General features: G+C 41.5%; 1 protein-coding gene across 14 annotated transcripts in view; it reads right to left on the bottom strand.

Annotated features, from left to right (window-relative positions):
• The window catches only part of INTS6L (integrator complex subunit 6 like), a 62,881-nt gene extending 44,939 nt beyond the window's left edge, over positions 1-17,942 (bottom strand). For all 14 annotated transcript variants that reach the window (XR_012430179.1, XR_012430180.1, XM_074029801.1 and 11 more), the window contains exons 1-2: positions 17,504-17,942; positions 17,289-17,366 (exon numbers count right to left, since the gene is read on the bottom strand). Coding sequence is in view for 11 of the 14 variants with exons in the window: in XM_005594659.5 (XP_005594716.1) it covers positions 17,289-17,366; positions 17,504-17,614 (189 nt within the window). In the remaining 3 variants the exon portion in view is untranslated. The remainder of the gene's footprint in view (positions 1-17,288; positions 17,367-17,503) is intronic.
• Positions 17,943-24,007: the final 6,065 nt, after the last annotated feature.

Here is a 24,007-nt window from a genome sequence, read left to right as displayed (position 1 = left end):
AGGATTTACAATATTATATAAACTGAGTTTATACATCAGTGGCAGAGTTTGAGAGGACAGACTCCAATAAAAGAAAATAGAAAGAAGTTCTACTGTGGATAAAATGTTATCAAAAAGCACTGCATGCTTCAGAGAAAACTTTCCTGAAAGGAAGCGTCCACCAATGCGGCAAAATTCGTAGTTGTCTTATTTTAAGAAATTGCCACAGCCACCCCATCCTTCAGCAACAACTACCCTGATCACTCGGCAGCCATCAACATCGAGGCAAGAGTCCCCACCAGCAAAAAGATTATGACTGGCTGAAGGCTCAGGTGATCATTAACAATTTTTTTTTTTTTTTTTTTTTTTTTTTTTTGAGATGGAGTCTCGCTCTGTCGCCCAGGCTGGAGTGCAGTGGCCGGATCTCAGCTCACTGCAAGCTCTGCCTCCCGGGTTTACGCCATTCTCCTGCCTCAGCCTCCCCAGTAGCTGGGACTACAGGCGCCCACCACCTCGCCCGGCTAGTTTTTTGTATTTTTTTAGTAGAGACGGGGTTTCACCGGGTTAGCCAGGATGGTCTCGATCTCCTGACCTCGTGATCCGCCCGTCTTGGCCTCCCAAAGTGCTGGGATTACAGGCTTGAGCCACCGCGCCCGGCCCATTAACAATTTTTTTTTAGCAATAAAGTATTTTCAATTAAGGTGCATACATTGTTTTTTAGACATAATGCTATTGCACACTTAATAGACTACAGTATCGTGTAAACAACTTTTCTATGAACTGGGAAAGCAAAAAGTTCTTGTGACTCACTTCAATGTGGTGGTCTGGGAATTGAACCTGCACTATCTTCATGGTAAGCCTATATTCACTTCACAGATATGTCTTGTTAGATTAGTTTATACATTTAATAAAATTTTAAAATTTCACTTTAAGCCTACTTTCCCTGACATCTAAGTACAGAACAATTAGGTGTCGGGAACAGTGAATCAAGAATTAGAAGGGTCTGGTCTATTCCTAGCTGTCTCAAACTTGCTTGGCAAGTGGTCCAGAGTAAGTCAGAGTAAGTCAGAGTAAGTCCTGGGGCTGTTTCCTCACCCAAGGAATGAAAGAGCTGAAAAACCAACTCTAAGGTCCCTTACAGTTTTTATATCCTATAATTCTATACCTTCCTTTAATATAAATCAGACTTATGTATCTTATAATTCTACACCCTGTAACAATCCTTTATGTAAATCTGACTTACAGAAAGAGAACACCTCCTGTCTCAGTAAATATGTTAATTCAGGTTGGGTTTAAGTTTCCATAGTCAACTAAAAATGTCTTTTCATACCAACAGAAAAACATGGGCCTTTCTGTCACTGACAGAAAGTGACCTGGGTTCTTGTCCCAGCTTGATCTGACTAGCCACTAGCTATTTATTCTCCACTTACATCACCACAGGAAGGAGAGAATTTGCACTTTTCTCCTCAGAACGGCAAAGCCTAAAAGCAATATTTTCTTTTTTATTACCCTCTGCACCCACATTTCCACCTTCTCATCTGACTGGTTGGTTTGCAAACAGGAAACTAGCATGCTCTCTGCAGGCCTGTTGCTGAAGCTCTTTTGAATATTCTGGTATGTTCTCTGACATGTGGTGCTTAAGGGGTAGGTTCCACCCCTACAACAGACCCATAGGGTAGGTCTGTCAATATGTGAACTACTTGGAAGTTTTTCATGAATACACATGTAGGCTATATCCTTTCCTCCAGCTTTGATCAGGAATAAAGCTGTAATCTGGAACTCTGGTTGGCTTCTGGGTCTTATTTCTCAATAGATTTCAAGTGGAGGAGGGAAATGAAGGAGTGTTATTTAGCGGCTCCCCTAAACTTCAGTATCCCTCAGTATCCTAATACTTGTCCTTCCTGAACTTCATCCCATTTTAGCCAGGCTACTTCTCTGATTCATTGATTTTCATTGATTTTTATTTTTTTAAAATAGAGAAGCCTTTTCCTCCATTGAAATCTTGCCAGGAACTAAGAACAAGTAAAAGAGATAAAAGCAGATCAACTGTCCTCGAAGGGGATGTGGGAGTGGTGTCAGAGGCCTTTCTGAAAACTTCTGTTCTATCTCTAAAGGTCACTTGTAATCCTTTTCCAAAATGTTAGCGACCTTACTAACATTTGGAAAATGGTATAATGTTATAACACAGTATAATGTACAAGTTCAATAAACATGCTGTTAATTTCCCCAGCCAAGGTAACTGATAAAGATATTTAGGGCAGCTGTACCTAAATTTCCACAAGAAAAGTAACCCTTATGAATGGTATATGAATTGACTATTTATAAATCAAAAAAATAGTTGAATGATTAATATTCTCTAGGATGGTAGTTATTTAAAGGGACTGGCAGTGAATCTTTCCAAACAGTAAAAAGAATCCTTGTACATTATGAATTTTCACAAGCCAGGCTCCTTCACACAGCAGTGACAGAACTTCTTGCTGGGAGGCTCCACTTGTTGTGTCCCCCTGACTTGGTGCTGAGCCACTGCACTGACTTGTTTTAGGCACATACATCCCACAGCCTATCTGGACATTCCCCTGAGCAGTGCAGTCCAGTCCAAATCTTCCTAGCTTGTTAGCAAGCCCTTCACAATGAATGAATGAAAACCTTGTTGACATCCAGAAAGCCAATGCATGTTGCTTTCCTCTCCTTGACAAGACTTTTTATCTTTTATTAAAGGAAATTAAATCAGCCTGGTAATATCTGCCATTCGTAAGCCCATGTTAGAGGTCTATCCTGGACATTGGGCTCTTCTAGGTGGTTATACAAACTAAATGATTAACAGATTTGAGTATTTTCCCAGATGTCACAAGTTAAAGCCAAAGAGTCTAAATTTAGCAGGGCCATCATTTCTCTTGTTGAAAGATAAACTATTTTCCTTTTTCCATCTGCTCTCCATAAGTTTGGGGAAAACTTGCTCTGAAACAACCCAGAAAATTTGCATAAATCAATTCCAACAGTATTTTTCAACCAACTTACTTTCTTCTTCAATTTAGCATTCTGTCATCTTTGTCATCACAAACTGTTCCTGCATTGGTAAACTCACCAGTGAGATGGAATGACATGAAAAATAAGAAGCCCTGCTTTTCCAATCATCTCTGTCTCCCGAGGAGACAAATGACTTTTCTCTTGGTCTTTGCCCTGAATATCTGGGCAAGTTAAAACTTCTCAACTTCGAGAATTTTCTTCTCACAATTACAATGGACTCCAATTCTGATAACAAACACAAGGTTTACTTGCTCTCTTAGGTAACAGAACACTGTGACAGCTGAATCACTTTAAACTGTTTAAAACATCTTTGTAAAATGATTTTTACAGCTAGCACACCTATAAAGGAGGTTGTTACAATTATGAAGTACACACTAAGAATACACGATATCATTACAAGAATAGAACTGTCTTCCTTCTTGTACCTCCCCTAAAAGCTTCCTTCTTGCTTATATTTTCTGACCCTGACACAACTTTTTCCCTGATACTCTAGCAATTTGGCTGGATTTCACTTTTTTGTGCTTTACTCACTTGACTCAAGGTACTAATATACTTCAACGCTCAAAGGAGGTATTTTACTGTTGTGTGTTTTAAATGTATAGTGTAGCTTTAAAATTACTTTTTAAAGAATATCCAAGGCTGGGTGCAGTGGCTCACGCCTGTAATCCCAACACACTTTGGGAGGCTGAGAGAGGATCACTTGAGCCCACGAGTTCAAGGTCAGCCTGGGCAACATAGCGAGACCCCTCTCTCTACAAAAAATTAACATACAAATTAGCCAACCATAGTGGCATGTGTTTGTAGTCCCAAGTGGTAATCGCTTGAACCCAGGAGTTTGAGGCTACAGTGAACTATGATAACACCACTACACCCCAGCCTGGGTGTCAGAGCAAGACCTTATCTTTAAAAAAAAAAAAAAAGAAGAAAAGAAAAAAAAAAAAAGAAAAAAAGAAAAAAAAAAGAATAACCCGTTCTCTTGGATTCAGTTTTATAAAAGTTACTTCCCCAAGGGCTTTTCTTAGTGTCCTGAACTTGCCAAAATGTGCAAAGTTCATTTTATTTGATTAAATCAGTTCTCTCCCTGAGAACTCTGAATGCTATCATTCTGTGTTTTGATCTACCAATTTTCCTCCACACACTTCAGGAGATACTACCAACCAAGACTACATATATGAAATCTAGCTTACTTGTGTCTTCTACTTTTTAACAAAGATATTAAGAAATTTACCTCCCCCAGTATATTGCAGAAATATATTTAACAGTCTGTGGCCTGCTGCACTGATCTTCAGCAGACAGTTAAAGACTCACGTGATCACATATTTTAATGAAACTGGGCAAAGAAATGATTCACAGTTTGGTTCCACTGACACATAGTTCACCATTTTGTGTTACTGACATCTTTAAAGTAATACTTAGTATGAAGTTTTTTAAGCATATAAACAATCATAAGGATCTAGAAAATTTACAAAATACGTTTATGAAGTTTTCAATTCTTACCCCAGGGAATTACGATAAAATCGTGAAGCAGCACACTTCTCAAAGTTTACTGGAAAACATGATAATATCAAAAGAATCTGACCTTCACCAGTGGACAGTAACATGTAGAAACCAATAATTTTAGAAGCTTTTCTCCTCCCTCCAAAAGTCAATTGCACTGCCACTGAAGCAGAAATATCTTAGAACTTACTAAACTTGGTCATATGTAAATGTGAAAAGTTTCCTTTCCCAGTCTCAGACCACTTCGACTGCAGCTATCAACTAATACCTATTATCAGGAAAAAAAAAACTACTATTGCGCGTATCACACGTTCAGTTGGTTACATTTTGGCTCATTTTATGGACAGATACACAAAATAATAAAAATATTTGGCCTTGGAAAAAACATACATGGACAGGAGTGAGACTAAGCCACCTAAGCATTGCAGAAAGTGTTGAACATATGAGATAGCAGAATGGCCATTTATTACTTTCTGAAGATTACACAGCACCTCTTTCCCCAGGACTAATTCTTTTAGGAAAAATTCTTCCATGAGAACACATGGACACATGGGAGGAACCACAAACACTGGGTGGGGCCTGTGAAGGGGGGCTGGGGAAGGGAAAGCATCAGGAAGAATAGCTAATGGATGCTGGGCTTAACACCTAGGTAATGGGATGATCTATGCAGCAAACCACCATGGCACATGTTAACAAACCTGCACATCTTGCACATGTACCCTAGAACTTAAAAGTTGATGAAAATAAATAATTTCAAAAAATTATTATGAGCTACTTTTTACATGGTAAAAGTAATATGCATTCATTGCTAAAAATCCCAACAAAATACAAAGTTAGTTAGTCTGTCTGTTCACCAAACCCTCACTCTCACTCTTCCAAAGTATTGATAGGACTCTGTCATGAACATTATTAAATTGTTTACAGCAAACAGAATTGACATCAATAAGATTGAGTGGCATTTACCAATTTAACCACTAAGTGTGTGATATAGCACATTAAACACCTCCAGGACCTCTTTTCTAAAATTTAAAGTTTGTTGTTGTTGTTGTTTGTTTGTTTTTTTGAGACAGGATCTCACTTTGTGGCACAGGCTGGAGTGCACTGGTGTGAACATAGCTAACTGCAGTCTTGTAATCCTGGGCTCAAGTGATCTTCCCACCTCAGCCTCCTGAGTAGCTGGGACTGCAGGCATGTGCCACTATACCAGGCTAATTTTCTTTTTTTAAATTATTTTTTGTAGAGACAGGGTCTTGCCACGTTTCCTAGGCTGTCTTCCCACCTCAGCCTTCCAAAGTGCTGCGATTACAGGTGTGAGCCACCATGTCCGGCCTAAAGTAATTTTTAAGTCACCCTGAATTCCAAGCCTCAATTATTCCACTTCCTGCCTTTCAGTTATACAACTCTCTCCTGTACTTTTTCGGAAGGAGCCCTGGAAATAATCTAGTCTAATCCCTTCAATTAATAGATGAGGAAACTGACACCATGAAAGGTTAAGTGACTTGCCTGGGGTCATGTGTGTAATTAGTAACAGACTCAGGCTAAGAACATGGATCTCTTGCCTTCCAGTCCAGCACTCTTGACAGAGCTATTGAAGTGAAAAGGACAGTTTGCCATACTACATGACAGTAGATGGTATGATCTACTAGACAGGATGTACTATGTCCACTTTTTAAAATCTGATTTTATAAAAGTACCTAGCTATTGCCTAAATCTACCTCTAACACACAACTCAAAGGCATCACTATGAAATGGAGTTTACAAACCCATATAAGCTATTAAGAAAAGTGGAGAGCTTTGCTCTGCTTATCGTCAACATCCTCCTTCAAGAAATAAAACAGGAGGGGGTCTCCACTTTCCAATGTCATGGCTATATTAAAGGGTAGATATTCTCCCTGGAATCCTGTTGTCCCCTGTCTAGTTTTGTGGGCTATCTTTGGCAGAGGGACTGGCCCTTCTGATTAAACAGCAGTGCCTCCGGGCAACTTCAGGCCAATTTAAATTAAACCATCTTGGTCTAGAGTTCAGGCTAATCAAACCCTAAAGGTCATACTCCAGCTCCCACCCTCCTTCCTTCTGCAACTTCTCATCATTATAATAGCATTTTAAAGCATGTTCTGTCGTGTCCTCACCCTCAAGTCACACCCTTAATGGAATGCTTTCAGTTTACTTCCTCTTCTCCCCTAGGCCTTCAGCTCTCCTGGCTCTGTATCGCTTCTTCCTTTGATTAACTGATGCTCTAAGGGCTGGCATCAGGAATGGGGAGATACACTCAGAGAGTAGAAGAGACAGTGCAGGGCTTCTGTGGGAAATGATGGGAAATAAGTTTTTAACGACACGTGGAACAGATACTAGAGAGCTCAGAATGGCATGCTGGGGAATTTAGACTTGACCCCATAGGCATGGGGAGACTGAAGGCTGGTGGGGAGGGTGATATGATAAAACCAACTTTTTTCGAAAGTTAGCAGTTGATGTAAGTCAAGACAGGAATTTTGGAGGCACTTGGGAGTCCAGTTAGAAGGTTGGTACAGTGGTCAAAGCATAAAAACATGAGAACCTAGATTAAAGTGATGGCAACAGAAATTGAGTCGAAGGAACACACGTAAAAGAAATTTCAAAGGGATGGCAGATAGGCCAGAGTAGATGGAAGGCAAAACAAACAAACAAAACAGATGAATAATGACAGAGGTCTGACTGTGAGCTGATAGCAGGACAGACAGTCAGGGGAGATGTGTGGAGATGTAACGCAGTCAGTTGAGATGCCTGAGTGAAAGCTGAAGATGGTGAAGCATCAGTGTGTGTCGAAATATTTGGAACCACGAATGAAGCAGGATACATTCCCCAAGGGAAAGACTTTGGAAGATAGAGAAATAATTATCAGAGAGAGAAGTGGAAAAACAGAATATAGGAAGTAATAAGTTGTGGAAGGGAGAAGTAGTTAGTTTCAAATGTAGTCAAGGACAAAGAGGATGAATATTAGTAATTTTGCCCAAGTAGCTTGACAATAAATCTTAGGACCTTAATAAATCATATTTACTTTTCTTAACAGTACTGTTTTTCAGTTGCACAAACAAAAATGTTTCAAGACTTTTTGTTCAATTGCATTTAAATCCTGTGTTTGGCTCCTGATACTAACTTCACTGAACTATTTGAGCTACAGGGCAGGATATAGATAATGAAAGAGCAACTGACATTAATGAGTAGTATAACCAGGGGTAAATGGTTTAAGATACAGAATTCTACTTTTTCTATAAACATCTGGCACACCACCCAAAAGTCTTCATGCAATGTTTCTCTGGTTAAGACCCCACTGACTGACATCTCTATTTCTCCTCTAAAATCCCTCTTCTACCCCAGGCCATCTAACTAGACAGGAGGGAAGAAAACCAACAATCTGACTATGACGGTGTGGCTTGAGGAAAATGGGAGAAGTGGTTGAAATGAGGACCACACCAGCAGATAAGGCTCAGGCTGATACACAAAACTCTGCAAAGGCATGATGGTAATCCAAACCTTTTTAAAAACCATATCTACCTCCTCCAGAGGCTATGGATTAGAAAAAACAAATGGCTAATGTGGAGTACACTGAATATCTTTCTTTTCCTCATAAGAAAAGCATTTATCAGGAGATTGGTAAAGTGAAGAAGGCATATCAGTTTCTCGTGGCTATTATGAATAGATAGCCAAGGACTACCCTGCTGCTTTTACAAAACTACCACTATTCCTATAGGGCCTACTCAGGCTAGGCCACCAGTTCACATCCTCCAGTCCTCAACTATCTCATACTCCATCAACTGAGAGTCTCAACAACTCTGTATCTGTCATCAGTAGGGGCATAACTGTGGGACATCAAAGGCAAAAATGTTTTACAAACAAATGTACCACAATACTTACCCAGCAAGTCAGAGAAATATTAAAAATAATAACACTAGCAGTAATAATTTTCATTCACTGAGTGCTTGCTACAATACCAAGCACTATTACATTAAAAGCAGCTATAAATAACAGCATGATAATTATGTTTAAAAAATGATGGCTCTAGGACATGCATCATAATGAGAAAATACCAGTGAGAAGTTATCAAAAGGAATGTTGTGTCACAATTCATAGGAAAAGTGAAGAGGTTAATCACTGAATAGACTGGAATAGAGACAGACCTGGGTTACTACTGGCTGTGTTACTTAACCTCTCTGGGCCCTGGTTCCCTCATCTATAAAATGAGGATAATAATAGTACCTAGTAATACCAGTACACAGGCTGACTAGGAAGAGAAACCAAATAAACATTTTACATTCATTGGCACATTGCCCTGTACCTAAGCATTACTCAATAAATGTCAGCTGCTATTATTTGAAAGCTATTTTGTGATTGTTCATTATTACAAGGAAGCAAAATAAATCAAATCATATCTGAAATACAGGGATACACTATACAAGCTAGATAACACCTTCGACCATAAGATGGGATTTAGGAGGATCCAAAATTAGGGATATAAAGTGGTCCTACCTCTTATAGATGCTATTCATCAGCATATCTATACATCCACCCAGCCTCAGAATTAGACATTGGCGCTTCTTCCTTAAATGGGAGCCATTATAGTTACCAAAAAATAACAATCACTCCTGTGACCTCCACTAGGAGGATTAAGTTTTGAAAAAGTTAACGACTGTCAGAAGTAAGAATCCTAGGAGCCCTCCAGTCATGTGGCCTCTCCCTCATTTTAACGCTACTGATGACTTGCCATGATATAAGACAAGGGCTCCGCTGGGGAACATCAATAAAGTTTTCAAAAACCGCAGTGATACAAATTCCCCTCTGTTAAGTTTTACACTATGCCAAACTAGAGTATTTATTCTTTATCCTCTAAACTTTATCCTCTAAACTTCCTAAAGAATGCTGCTCCTGAGAATTATTGGGCAAAGTAGCTATGTAAATCTAACAAGGGACATGTTACATATTTCTAATAACACTGAAAGCATGAAACATTCAGTACTACTGGTGAGCACATATTATAAATGGAATTCTGAATTACTGCAGTTACATTCATTCTCATACATATTCCATTATACTTAGCCCAGGAAAAGACTTCTAACCCAACCAGTTGGATCACCAACTGCATCCAAAAGACTAAGCAACCAAACTGGCTTTCAATACAAATAAGAATGGGATGCTTTCATATTTTGCTCCGTGAGCAAGGGTTATCAAGCCATCAACTCTGAACTATATGATAACCTTTCATGCACAAATGAGTCTTTTATCACGGGGTGGGGGGCGGTGTTCATTTTAAACGGAACTTCCAGAGAAAGGATCCTCCTTCAGAAACAATTCCTAGGATATGAACATCATAAAATATCTTAAGAAAGAATATAGACGAACACTGCTGTCTAATAGAAATATAGTGCAAGCCACATATGGAATTTCAAATTTTCAACTCGCCACATTAAAACAGTAAAAAGAAACAAGTTAGATTAATAATGTACTTAACTCAATATATCCAAAATATTATATTTTACACTGTTTGTTGCAGCACCCACTGACAGACTAGCTACCTTTCAAGTGCTCAATAACCATACGTGGCTAAGTGGATGCTGTGCTGAACCCTGTAAATGTAGCCAATCTATGAATAGGAGTAACTGGCGTATGTGAAGAGCCACGCCTACCACCACTGCCACTTCAGCCCCTCACCCTCTCTGCTGGAACCTTTACAGTGTTCCCACCCCTCATGGAACCACAGTCCACACCGAGTTGTGAGGAAGAAGAGAGAAGGAATATGTTTTCCACAAATCAAGTTGGAAACTTAAACCCATTTCCCATTAGAAACAATGATAAACACAATAGGTCTATGGCTAAATGACATTAAGAGTTAAAAAGGCTTTCCTGGGAGGAAGGTCTGGGAAGGTAATCACCACTTCCAACATTGTATCCAGGAGATAATGTGTTCCAAGTTCCCAATACACAGTTACAAAGGGACTGCCTGGGTCTCTCATTTACACTCTTTTGGTAAAAGGCAACTGGGAGGAGGCCATGTTTACAGAGTTTTTCATTTAAGGACTTAAATGAAACATGTAGTTTCCATTCTTCACTGCCCTTCTCACTCCCATAAGGAGGGTCCTTCAATCCTATCCTTCTCTAGAAAACACATTTCTTCCTGAGATGTGGAACCACTGCCACATTTTTTCACTCTGTGAAACTGAGAATCCTGTGTTCTAAATTATAATTATCTTCCCAAAGCAAAGGCAAACTGAAAAGAAAAAATGATCTGCCCTTTCCTTACCTGTGCCCTGCACTTCACCATCTCTCTACTCCCACCCCAATCCCAACCATAAGGCCAAAAGCTCTCAAGCAACAAGCACTAATACAACTACAACTTCTGGGTCTTCCTAGCCTTTTATTCTCCCCTCCCTTTAGCTCACTTAAAAGGTAATTATAAGCAAACAAGCATACAGACAACAAGTTTTGTCCTATTTCTCTTCAGTTCTACCTAAGAGCTCTGCATCCCAGAAGAAATGTACAAACTCTAGCTTGTAGGTTTCAAAGCCTTTCTGTGGTCTAGTCTTAACTAGTTATAGTCTTGAGACACATCAGATTCTCCGAGTCCTGTGCATCCTCCTCCCTCATCTCCAATTCTCTGGTTAAGAGTCCACTGCTCTTGACATTTCCCATATCCTAAGCAACCTTCTCCAGTCAGCTTTTTCCAGTGACTATCCTCAAGACCTTTAATGACTAGGACCATGTCTTTTACTATTCTGGTCCCTCCTTAGGCCAGATCTTTCTGATTTCACCTTAGGCCCCTATAACAGAGCCTGGTGCAGAGGAGATGCTCGAGAAGTATATGGCAAATGAATGCCTAGATTGCTGTAGTGTTGATCTACTGTTAGACTTGTCTTTTGGAAACACCATTTTGATCATATCACTACAATGGTGATAAAAGTCAGAACAGTAATTACATGCAGGGGAGAGATGGATTGCAGAAAGATGCAAGAGGCATTTTCCTGGTTGATGGAAATGTTATATATCTTGGCCTGGGATGGTGGTTACATGAATGTATAAATATGAAAATGCATCAAGTCATCAGGATTCATGTATTTTCTGTATATAAATTATACTTCAATAAAAAAGGAAAAAAGGGAAATATATACAATTATCTTGTAAAAAATACAATAAGGTTCTACCATATTATAAACTTGAACCTATATGAAAATGCTAGCTGTAATAAACATTAAATATATCAAATTGTTAACAGTGATTACTCTATGGGGAAGAGTTCCAAGAATGAGGTAAGCTTTGACATGAGAGAAATGAGTAGCTTTGACACTTACATATTGCTTGAAACCTTTTTTCCATTTGTTGAGTACATATTAAAATCTACATGCCCCCTTAGGTACTAGGGATACAAATACCTAGAAGTTCAAATATTTGCCCTTAAAGAGTTCACATTAGGGAAGTCAACATGAACACTAATAGTCCCCATATAACATGCTAAATGCTGTATAGTTAAGGTGTGGACAACACATTAAAGGATCACAGAGGAAATGGTTACACTGCTTGGAGTAGGGAAAAGGCAGATGGACAAAATGACTTTCAAGAACATAGAATAAAGAACTGAGGTATGTCAGGCCAACCAATGTGTCCCAGGCAGAGGGAATAACATTTACAATGGCACAGAAGCAACTGGCATAGTGTGTTTGGAGCGGACCTAATTTTTCATTGTGAGTGAAGCGTGAGGTCCATGAGAAGAGAAGAGAGGGCAGAGACATGGTAAGATAGGGCCAAATCATGAAGGGCCATGGAGGCCAGGCCAAGAAATTTACTATTATTGGGAAATGTAATGGAGTGCCACTGAAGGATTTTTTTTTTCATAGGGAAATGACTTTATTTAAAGAATGATCAATCTGAGGGCAATGAGGGGAAGGAATCAGTGGAAAGCAAGACTGGAAGTAGGGAGAACAATTGAGTGACTGCTTCCAAGTGAGAAATGATGAAGGTTGAAATGAGGAGCAAATAAGAATGAATGGATACAAGAGAGGTTGGGGATACAGAACAGACAGGCCTCCACAATTTTGTCAGGCATATTCCCTAGTCATCTTCCAGCTGGTCCCTAGTCTGAAGATTGTATTGCCCAGAGGTCTCATCTTCTACTATTGACTCTCCCCTTTTCTTATTTCAAAATAATTATTGCTGCATGCCATAAATGGCCAGTAAAGGAAGGTAGATAAGAAAGCAAGATCATGGGAGAGGCAATTCATTGTAAAAGTCAATGCACTGCCTGTGTGGCATTTTGAGTTTTAAAAGCATCTTTCATTGTCTAAGATTGCTCTCACAGGCCATGTTGCTACTATTTCACTGACAAGCTCTTCCATAGCTTCTTAACCACAATTAAAGGCTCCCGTAAAAGTCACTCCTTTTGCAAATAAGGTCTATAAAATATATTCATGGGCATATGAAAAAGTTATGTCTTAGTTAAAATTCTTAAAAATGCCTGTGACATATATCATTTTAAAAGCTTAGATTACTTCCTAAATCTGTAAGCCAAAATTTTGCTATTTTCTGATACATGTTGTCAAAGGCATGCAGACACCAGTAAGCAAAGCTAGCTACAGGATGTGAAAAGGCAACACTCGGAAAATTTTACTTTTTCAAATGTATGTTTTCAAATTACAGACTTAGAATATTTCTTTGAAACATTATCATTTCCTATTTATAAAAATCTTCTGGCCAGTATTTTATACATATGTTTCAACTATTTCTAGAAAAGTAACTCCACTTTATGTTTAAAAAAAATAATTTCCTTCAACGAAAAAGAAATAATTTTAAGAAAGTAGCTTCCAACATAAAACTATTTTGAATACCTTTGTTAGTATATACCCTACTCTAATAGCTTACTTTCTTTCAAAGTAATAGTAGTGACAAGCCTACCTCTTCTATTCACTGAATAAAAGGAAATTATTATTCATAGCAAAACAAAACATACAAGACAGCAGAACCTCAGCCAAGACTAAAAAGAACAATTATACCAAAACATCCCAAAACATAACACTTTTTAAAACCACATATTAGTTTTACAAGGATACATTAGACATTTTTAAATGTTAAACAGGGTTTCATGCTAGCTGTGTACACTGAAGATACCACGGTATAAAGGTGGGGTTAACACTTGTAACACTATGCATAAAACTTGTCTAGAAAGCAACATAACAGACGTAGCACATGATGCTTACATTTCATATACTTTTTATATGGTACTTAAGTCAAACTTAATTCCATCCATGCAAACCTGGACTGCAAGTAACAGGTATGACTAATTTTAAAAGAGCACACAGCTATATAGTAAGGAGTACGCGGTAAAAAGGTCCGAAGTCTTTGGTGAAATACTATATTCACATATTCAACGTTATACGTTAGTGAAAATTTTCAGTCACAGTAACTTTTCACAAGATTTATTGTCGGAGCTTGTAAGTGGATATACTGGGAAGAGTTGCACGCCTATTAAGAAAAAAAATCTTCCAACCAAACGCACAACTCATGTCTGCTATAACACCAATAGAAACAAACCTTCGAGCAGAAAACAAAGTTCATTTTACAGTGTTTAGACTTGGATACAACCAAGACCTAAGAAATAAGCAGTTACTGTGAAAAAAGAGAAACAATGGTCCTCAAACCTTAGAGAAATTTAAAAAAATACACTCATATTCTGCAAAAGAATAAGCTACCAATAAAATCCTAGCCAACATCACTTTGCTGAAAAGACCTTATGAGAGTGAAGTTTTTAAGTAGGAACTAAGGTGCCCGCTGACAATCAAAGAAAGACCTATTTGATAATCAGTGTGACAGAAAACAGACATTTATGGCTCCCAGCTATTAGCAAGTGAGACTAGACTAAATTTTAAGAAAAAAAAATCACCAGATGTTCTAAAATTTCAGACCTTCCAAGCTGGTTAGATCCTAAAAGCAAAGAACAAATAGTTACCACATGCTGAGAGGAGGGTTGGAGGCAGGCTGGCAAGAGAGTGATTGAAAAGAGACTCAGAAAAAGAAAATGCTACCAAAATATGGCATATTATTAATTCAGGTATAGAGAGCAAAATGACAAGAACATCGTTAAGATCATTAACCTTTCCTAGAACATGTAGTTATCACCTAAAATGAAAAACTTTGGAAAGATAGACTAAGAAGAAGATAACCAACGATTAATAATTAAACATATTACAAAAAGTATCTTCCCATATATCTGACCTACGTAACGAAAAAAAAAATCAAACTCAACTTGGAAACGTGCTTTTTGCTTTAGGAAAAAAATGGCAGGATAAAAAGAACTATCTGATGAAATTTCCACTAAAAACAAAATCCAACTTTTCCTGTCTGTTCTATAGGATTATCTGGAGCCTTTAAAATAGCATGAATGAATTACACAGCCATTAAAAATTTTAAGTATGAAGGCTATGTGGCGACCTGGAATAATTCATGGGATAAAAATCGTGGAAAAAGCAGAATACAAAGTAATATGTGCACTGTAATCACAATGCTAGGTTAAAAGATGTAATGATGGTTATTAAGAATGAGGTTTATTTCCTTTCCCAAGTTTCTGTAACTACTGTTTTGTTAAGTTTTATAGATGGAAAACTCTTTAAACAATCCTTCCTGGCATATGGAAAAATGATAAATAAGTTGTTCCTTTTTTTTTTTTTTTTTTTTTTTTTTTGACGACAGAGTTTCACTTTGTTGCCCGGGCTGGAGTGCAGTGGCATGGTCTCGGCTCACTGCAACCTCCACCTCCCGGGTTCAAGCAATTCTCATGCCTCAGTCTCCAGCGTAGCTGGGATTACAGGCGCCCACCACCACACCCGGCAGATTTTTTTTTTTTTTTTTTTTTTTGGTATTTTAGTAAAGACGGGGTTTTACCATGTTGCCCAGGCTGGTCTCAAACTCCTGAGCTCAGGCAATCCGCCCATCTCGACCTCCCAAAGTGCTGGGATTACAGGCGTGAGCCACCGCACCCGGCCAATAAGTTGTTCCTTTAAGGAAAAGAAGGCACACTGCTTTGTGGTTTATCTTTTTTACTACTTCCAATTAAGGAGCATGTCTTCAAATGGTCACACTACAAATGGTCGGTTCTTATCTATATTAGTAGTCAAAGGGTGTAGATATTCAGACCTAGGATGTATAAACATCTCCTTTTCTATGTGGAAAAAAATGATCACATCCTTTTGGGAAAACAGACATTTTTAAAAAGCTTAAGGCATTTTGAAAGATGTCTACTTGTTCCACTTTTCTAAATGGATAGAATCACAAACTGAAAACAAAGTATCGAAAAAAAGAACAGTTTTAAGGGGAACCTACTAATTAAACTGTTAACCGAAGCTACGAGTTACAAAATTAGTTTCTCTTTGGTTTCCCTATGCTTGAAGGAACACTCTTTGGCCAACTATTCAGCTTGGTAGGTTCCATTCATTAAAACACCTCATTCTACAGAAACGGATCACAACACATCCAGACTGCGTCTCCCTACCACTATTAACGATTATTCTGAGGAAAAAAGAAAAAGCCTAACAAAAAACGTCAAGGATTGTGGTAGTATTTTTAAATTTTCAATATGCAAGCAGGACTCCTATGCAGGTTGGTTTAACAGTTTAAATTCCATTTTATCTGGCCACTGCAGGCAAAGCAGCAGTTCTTTATCTCCTCACCATAGGAACATCAATTACTCCCCAGAGGCCGTCCTCCCTACTTTTCTCCTGTAGGTCAGAATCAAATCATCGAACTTGACTATTACAAATGCTCACATTTGAGTCCTCCCCTTCCTTTCTTTCTTGTCCCTGGATTAATTCCTACGTGGCTGGCACAAACCTAATTTATGATGTAAATAGGTAGAGCGGGTCCCTAAAAAGCTCTCCCCTGTGGGTTCGCACTCGGCACGTCCCCCTCCGTGTCGTTGCTTCGCTGGAATTTCCAATGAAACAGTAACAGTAGCTAAGGTAACTGAGAGCGGGGCTGAACCTGGCCAGTTCCGGAGGAGAAAGGCAATGACTTTCTCCGGGTCTGGGGGTGGGGAGGCTGGCATCGCGGACAGATTTCCGATTGGGCGGGGGTGGTGAGAGGCCAACGAGTGCAAAGGCGGTTGTCTGGTCTTTGAAGGCCGGCGGCTGGCTCTGCCACGCTCTCAGCAGGAAGGGGAGGGGAGCGGGAGGAAGCGGGGGAGAAGGAGGAGAAGCGGCGAAGAGCCCTAGGAGGGGGGAGGAAGACCGGGGGAGGAAGGAGGGGCCGGAGGAGGAGCCCACGCTCAGGGAAAGCCCGCGCGCCCAGCCCGCAGGACCTCGGGGCGGAGTCGCAGGCTCCGCCCGGCCCCCCGGCCGCGGCCGCACCCTCGCGCGGTGCGCCTCGAAGGGGCGGGACCGCCTCGCAGCCTCCCTCCGGGTTTCTGGCCCTCCTTCCCCGCTCCTCCCTCCCCTCCCTCCTTTCCATCTCAGCAGCGCCCTCAGTCTCCCTCTCGCAGGCTCATACAAAAGCAAAATGTCCGCCATGTTCCGAGGCAGCTGCGGTTGTCGCGCCACGAGCTCGGCCCTCCTGCGGTTTCTCCCTGGGGCTGCTCCTCCCTGGTCCCCTCTCCCCGACCCCAGGTGCGACAGCTACTCCGAAGCCGCCGACGGCACCACTCCGCCCGCCCTCTGCGCCCCCCCGCCGCCAGCCCCGCCGGGCGACGCAGGACCGCCTCGGGCGGGGGCAGGGGGATAAGCAGCCCCCGCCGACTTGCTCCCGCTTCCCGCCTGTCCCCCCACCCGTAGCCCCTTTACCTTGATGCAGTACGGGGGTTCGTCGTAGGTGACCAGCATGTACCTGTCTCCGCGGCTGGCCGGGTCCCGGGCGCGCAGCTGCGGGGCGAGGGATGACGGAGGGGGTCGCGTAGGAAAGTAGGGGGGAGGGCGATACAAACGTTACAGAAGCACCTCAATCCACACCCCGAAATCCCTCGGGAGCTCTCCCCATCTCTCCCCTCCCCTCCCTTTACCTTCAAGAATAACTCCACAGCGCCTTTGGCAATGTCCAAATAGGAGGTGCCCAGGTCAGTGCGCTGGTTCATAGAGGCGGACGTGTCTATGAGGAACAGCAGGATGGGCATCTTCTCCCGCACTCCTGCCTCCGCTCCCCACTCTCCTGGCCCTCTTGCCCTCACTGCCGCGTACGGCCACCCGAACCCTCAACTCTCGCAGAGCCGGGGGGCAAGGAGCAAGAGAAAGAGGGGTAGACGGGACGGGACGGATGGGACCGCTCCTGGCCTCCTCTTTCTGCAGCCCCACCTCCTCTCCCTCCAAGGGAACTTGAAAGTGTGAGCGTGTGTAGCCCTCGGGGCCCTCCCCCTTCCTCTCTTCTGCTGCCACCACTACTGCCGCTGCCAGGACTACTGCCTAAGCATCCGTCCGCGCTCACTAGAGCGCTCGCCCCAGACTGAGCGCCGTCTCTGTTCACTGACAACTTCTGTCTGCTCACCTACCATCGGCACCATGTGACCAGAACCCAAGCCATTGGCTGCCAATTATGTGGTATTTGCATATTCATTAGATGACAGGACTGGGGGAGGGACTTGGGCGAACCCTGGGAGTTGAAGTTTGAACCCAGGCAGAGGGTAAGGGGAAGTGTTAAGGACCCTCGCTAGGATTCTCCTTTAAAGGACTTGGAAGCAGTTCAAATGATTAGTTCGGGTGGTTTAGATGGATTTTTCTGTCGGTCTTCAAAGGTGGTGATTCGAAAGGAAGAGTGAATTTGAGCAACAGTTGCACAGAAGTACAGAAGCAGATGCTTGGACAGTCTGCACAGAAAACGCTTTGCTAACTGCAATCGATCAATCCTGCCAGTGGCGAAGACGAAAATATTTCAGAAGCAGCAAACTTCTTTCCTGGCAGGACGTACTCACATTCCTTTAGATCCCTCCCCCGTCTTGATCAGTATTTGTGAGTCGGTTGCTGGCCTTGCATTCCACATATATCTATGTGGAAAAGGAAACTAAAGCTTAAACACAGTTACCTAAACTGGCCTTTTGTATGCACAAGCTTCTTCAGTTTCACTAAGCTCTTTGAAACATTGGCCTGCCTGTGATAATTCCACCACTGTTCTCTCTGCGCAGCCTTTACACAAGGAGGTTTGCAAACCTAGATTGTGATTCAACTCACACATTTATTTATTTATTTATATAAATAAATAAAGAAGATCTCGCTTGATCGCCCAGGATGGAGTGCAGTGGCCCCATCATAGCAGTCTGCACCGTCCGGCTCCTGGGCTCAAGCGATTCTCCCATCTCAGCCTCCCAAGTAGCTGGGACCACAGGGGCGGGCTCTCAACTCACATTTATTGAGCACCTATGAAGAGCCAGGCACCCACGGTAGCCTTGTTTAGTCTTTGAATTAATTATGGCAGATGGCATTATATTCATTTCAGTAAAGGAAAATGCAGATCCCTGAGGTTAGGGTAACAATGTCGGATACTCTCAGGTCTGGCTCTGTGAAGAGCCAACCACACTTGATTGACTACTTCATATGACACAGTTTTAAAATTTGGACTTGTGTATTCCTGGCAATTACTATGCACAATGTGGAATCCAGGGCTCCAATGAGTTTGCAATTTCATTGAGGAGAGATGATGACATACACATATATAATATTTTATATCTTTTGGTCGGGCGCGGTGGCTTATGCCTGTAATCCAGCACTTTGGGAGGCCAAGGTGAGTGGATCATTTGAGGGCAGGAGTTTGAGACCAGCCTAGCCAACATGGTGAAACTCCCGTTACTAAAAATACAAAAATTAGCCGGCCATGGTAGCAGGCGCCTGTAGTCCCAGCTACTTGGGAGGCTGAGGCAGGAGAATCACTTGAACGCAGGAGACGGAGGTTGCAGTGAACTGAGATCACGACACTGTACTCCAGCCTGGGTGACAGAATGAGATTCCGTCTCAAAAAAAATAAAAAGTCTTTTATATATTCTATGTACACATTATATATATATATATTCAGTGTATTATATATTTTTATATATTATATGTATACATTCAATACATTCTCAGAGAAATACGATTTTAAAATAAGTCATATGGCAGTATATGAATCAGGGACAAACAAGGATGCAAATTAAAAAGTACTATGGAAACAATCGTCCAGTGGTCTACAAATTCAGAGGATTTCATGAACAAGGCACAAAGGTGAAAGAGAGGGAATCTGGTTGGAAGGAATGGTATGAACAAAAACTCAGCCAAAGATAGTACTATGTATGGTGCATTTCAGGCCATTCTGGTGGAATGTAGGAAATTAATGAAGAAATAAGTATGAAAAAGATACTAGAAGCCACCATTTCCATCCCAATACAAATGTTAATGTAGAAGGGCAATGCCTACATGGGCTAGGGTACAAAAAATATAGGACTGTTGGGGGCAGTGTGTTAGTTTTCTACCGCTGTGTAACAAATTATCACAAATTTGGTGGCTTCAAACAACACAAGCATTTACTATCTCACAGTTTCCATGAGTCAGGGGTCTGAGTTTACCTGGGTTCTCTACTTAGTCTCATAAGTCTGCAAAGTGTCAGCCAGGCTGTTTTCATCTGGAGGTTCAACTGGGAAAGAATTGGCTTCCAGGCTCCATCAGATTTCTGGCAGAATTCATTTCCTTGGGGCTGTATGCTGGTGACCAGAGACTACCTTCAGGTCCACCTTCTGTTGCAGGTCTGTGCCATATGGCTTTCTCCATTGGCTGTTCACAACATAGCTGCTACTTCAAGGCCAGCAGAGAAATCTGTCACTCCAAGATGGAGCCTTATATAATGTAGATAATCTCGAGAGTGACCTCCATCACTTTTGCCATATTCTATTGACTAGAAGCAAGCCACAGGTCCCACCCACACTCAAGGGAAGAATATTATACAGATGTAACACCAAGGGTTGGAGATCATGGGGTCACCTAAGAATTCTGCCTAACATTAGATAGGGATGGGATTATTAAGATGGGGATGTGATTATTTCCTGGAAAGCAACTTTGCCTAGTTCACAGTTTTTGTGAGATCGAGTCGTGCTCTGTCGCCCAGACTGCAGTACAGTGGCGTGATCTCGGCTCACTGCAACCTCTGCCTCCCAGCTTAAAGCGATTCTCCTGCCTCAGCCTCCTGAGTAGCTGGTACTAGAGGCACGTGCTACCACGCTCAGCTAAGTTTTGTATTTTGAGTAGAGATGAAGTTTCACCATGTCGGCCAGGCTGGTCTCAAACTCCTGACTTCAAGTGATCCAACCACCTCGGCCTCCCAAATTGCTGGGTGTGAGCCATCGTGCCCAGCCTGTTAAAGTCAATTTTGAGTAATACTATACAAACTTTCAGCCCACCAAATAAATGCTTTGGGTTGATTTGTTGCTTAGACTACCCTTTGGTTGAAGAATCGTAAGATTTCCCATAAGGAGTTTATATTTTATTTTGTGAATATCTATATATGTATGTGTGTATGAGAGAGGAGAATAAGGACTGCTGAGCCATGATATACCCCAGTTTACAAATGGTATTTTAAGATGACATTAAAAATCTCCTTTATACTTTCCTCCCAACTTTTCAATGAGTGTGCCTTACTTTTATAATCAGAAAAAGGGCTATGTTAAAAATTACATTAGAAGTATTGTAAAAGTTATTCCAATGTGAATATTACTGAGACAATTTTCAAAAATGACTTACCAGCATTAGTGAAGCGAAAATACTCTCAGTCACACAATGCTCCTGTGGTCGAGCATATGCATGGTCCCACAGAGTGACCTTCTAGGGACAAGATATTCTCCCCATGCAGGTGAATGCCTTTTAACGTATTTATTTTTTTCTAACAAGACATGTTATTGATTCTTTCTGGCATAAATGCAAATGGAATTGAAATGATGTAAACATAGAATTGAAAAATATTTGCGTCTCAGTATAAACTACAAAAATGGCAATATACAAAAAAATAACCATGTAATGGATTTATGGGCTTATTCAGATTAAACCAGACCCCAAGCTATCACCAAGAACCTTCTCTTCATCACTTCCTGGAGGAAAGTAAGCTCTGTATTATGCTGGAAAGTGTGCAGACTTCTCCACTGTGTTTCTTTGGCATACATCAACACGAGCCCATACAAAGCCCTTTCTACATCTTTCTCTACTATAGAACATCAGCCTCTTCGTGTTGTAGGTTCTTTCTGCCTTGGGTTTGTTTCTTGTACTAGAATGTAAACTCCTTGAGAGCAGCTAGAGCCTATAACCAATGCCTGGCGCAAAGTACTTGCTCCATACATGGTTATTGAAAGAAATTGTCAAATGTGCTGTGGTTTTCATTCTTTCATCATATTTCCAGGGGCTTGGGGTATTATCCTATAGCTCCTTTCCTAGGGTTACCCAGCCCTCCCATGTTGCCTCCTGCCTGCCATCTCTCATGGAAGCAGGGTGGTAGACCCAGCTCCCCTGTCCCTGAGGATCCAGGGCCATTTGGATTTGGGCTCCAGAAGGCCCCTTCAGGCCAAGGCATTGAACTGACAGTCCTCACTGCTTACCCAGAACCCTGGCAACTTCCCTTTTGTTCTACTCATGCTTCCTTATGAAATGGCTCTTTCTGGGGCCACTGCTCACTGTTTGTCTCCTTCAGTCAAATCCTCTTCCAACTGCTCCCAAATATCAGGCTGTATGACCTGCATTAACCATCCTGTCTTCTTTTCGATTTTCTCACTTTTTTGAAATTGTGAGCTCTTGAAAAGAGTTTCCTCTTTCCTCTTCAAGTCCTTGCTCTTCATATACTGCTCTCCTGGTCTTCATTCCCTTCACACAAATGTTCACAGACTTTGCCCCATGTTTACATTTTATGTTGTGGTGTGATCCGCCACCATACAGCTGATGCTTTGTTTTGGTGAGAGTCAGTTTGATTTTTCACTCTCCCAAGATTTGTCACCTCTTGTTTTTAAGCAGTCCCTAATCACTATATTTTTATTTTTATTTTTATTTTTGAGACAGGGTCACACTCTGTCACCCAGGCTGGAGTACAGTGGTGTGCCCACAACTTACTAGAGCCTCAACCTCCCTGGCTCAAGTGATCCTTCCACCTCAGCCTCCTGAGTAGTTGGGACTACAGGTGCTTGCCACGATGCCTGGTTAATGTTTATTTTTTTTTATAGAGATGGGGTCTCACTATGTCGCCCAGACTGCTCTTGAACTCCTGGATGCAACCGATCGTCCCAACTCAGCCTCCCAAAGTGCTGGGATTATAGACATAAGCCACCAGGCCCGGCCCTAATCACTACATCTTGACAAAAAGACCTTACTTAACCTGGTGACTACCCCCTCCCAAAGCCCGCCTTTCTTGGTTTAGAGGGGAGTAAAATCTCCCTGTCTGGTTTCTCCAGCACCCTCTGTCTCCTCAAGCCCATGCAATCTGGTTATTTTCCCTGCACTCCATGGAAACGGCTCAGAGGTCCCCAGTGGCCTACTTCTGGCCAAGTCCAATGGTGTGTTCTGTATTTCCTTTGTTGATTGCAGAGCTACTTGTTACATGCCTTCCTGAGCTCCGACTCCCAACTACCTTGTTTTTCATCTCCTGCAATTTCACCTGGGGTCTTCCTACACCTTGGACCATTTGTTTTCACCTTCACTGACTGTTAATCTTTGTCTCACTCCATGGCTACCTCTTTTCCTCTCACTGTCTCCACAAAGGACTGTTATTTCCACAATCTTTATTCACTTAGTCATTCTTTCTTTCTTTTATTCAAATACTGCTTGGGTGGACCTTCTATATGACGGGCAATGAGTATGCATGTGGGAAAAAGGGAAACAGCATATTGTAGTGGTTAAGAGCTTGGATTTGGGGGTTCAAATTCCAGCTCTGCCATTTACCAGCTATGTGACCTGGGACAAGTTTACTTAACCTCTTTCTGCCTCAACTTCATCATCTGTATAACGGTAATAATAATAATATTTCTTTGGATTGTAATGATGATTAAATGAATTAATACTTATTTTTTTTTTTTTTTTTTTTAGAGACATGGTCTTGCTATGTTGCCCAGGCTGGTCTCAAACTCCTGGGCTCAACCATTCCTCCCACTTCAGCCTCCCAAATGTTGGGATTACAAGTGTGAGCCACCGTGCCCAGCCCATGAAGAGCTTAGAGACATGCTAAGCACAGAGTAAGCTCTATTTGTGTTAAATAAAAGCAAGAATAGATATAGTTCTGGCCCTTGTAGAGCTTACATTCTAGTGGGGAAAATAGTCAAAATAATAGATGTGATATTATATTGAGTGCTATAAGAGAGGAAATACAGGGTGTTATGGAAGCACCAAGAAGGAAAGTATATTCTAGAGGGGGTGGAGATGTCAGGGGGGCATACAGAGAAGGTTTCTTACAGGATCTGACTTTGCTTAGGAATTATCCTGGTGAAGGAGGCTGGTGGGGGGTGAGGAATAACACACCGAAGGAGGAAGAGTGTCCCAGGCAGGAAATGGGGAATGTGGATGAGATGGTGAGAGAGACTGAC

Source organism: Macaca fascicularis, chromosome X (assembly GCF_037993035.2).
Source record: "Macaca fascicularis isolate 582-1 chromosome X, T2T-MFA8v1.1".
In the NCBI taxonomy this organism is placed as follows: domain Eukaryota; kingdom Metazoa; phylum Chordata; class Mammalia; order Primates; family Cercopithecidae; genus Macaca; species Macaca fascicularis.
Note: the sequence above shows the minus strand (reverse complement) of the source record. Positions and strands in the feature narration are given on the sequence as shown.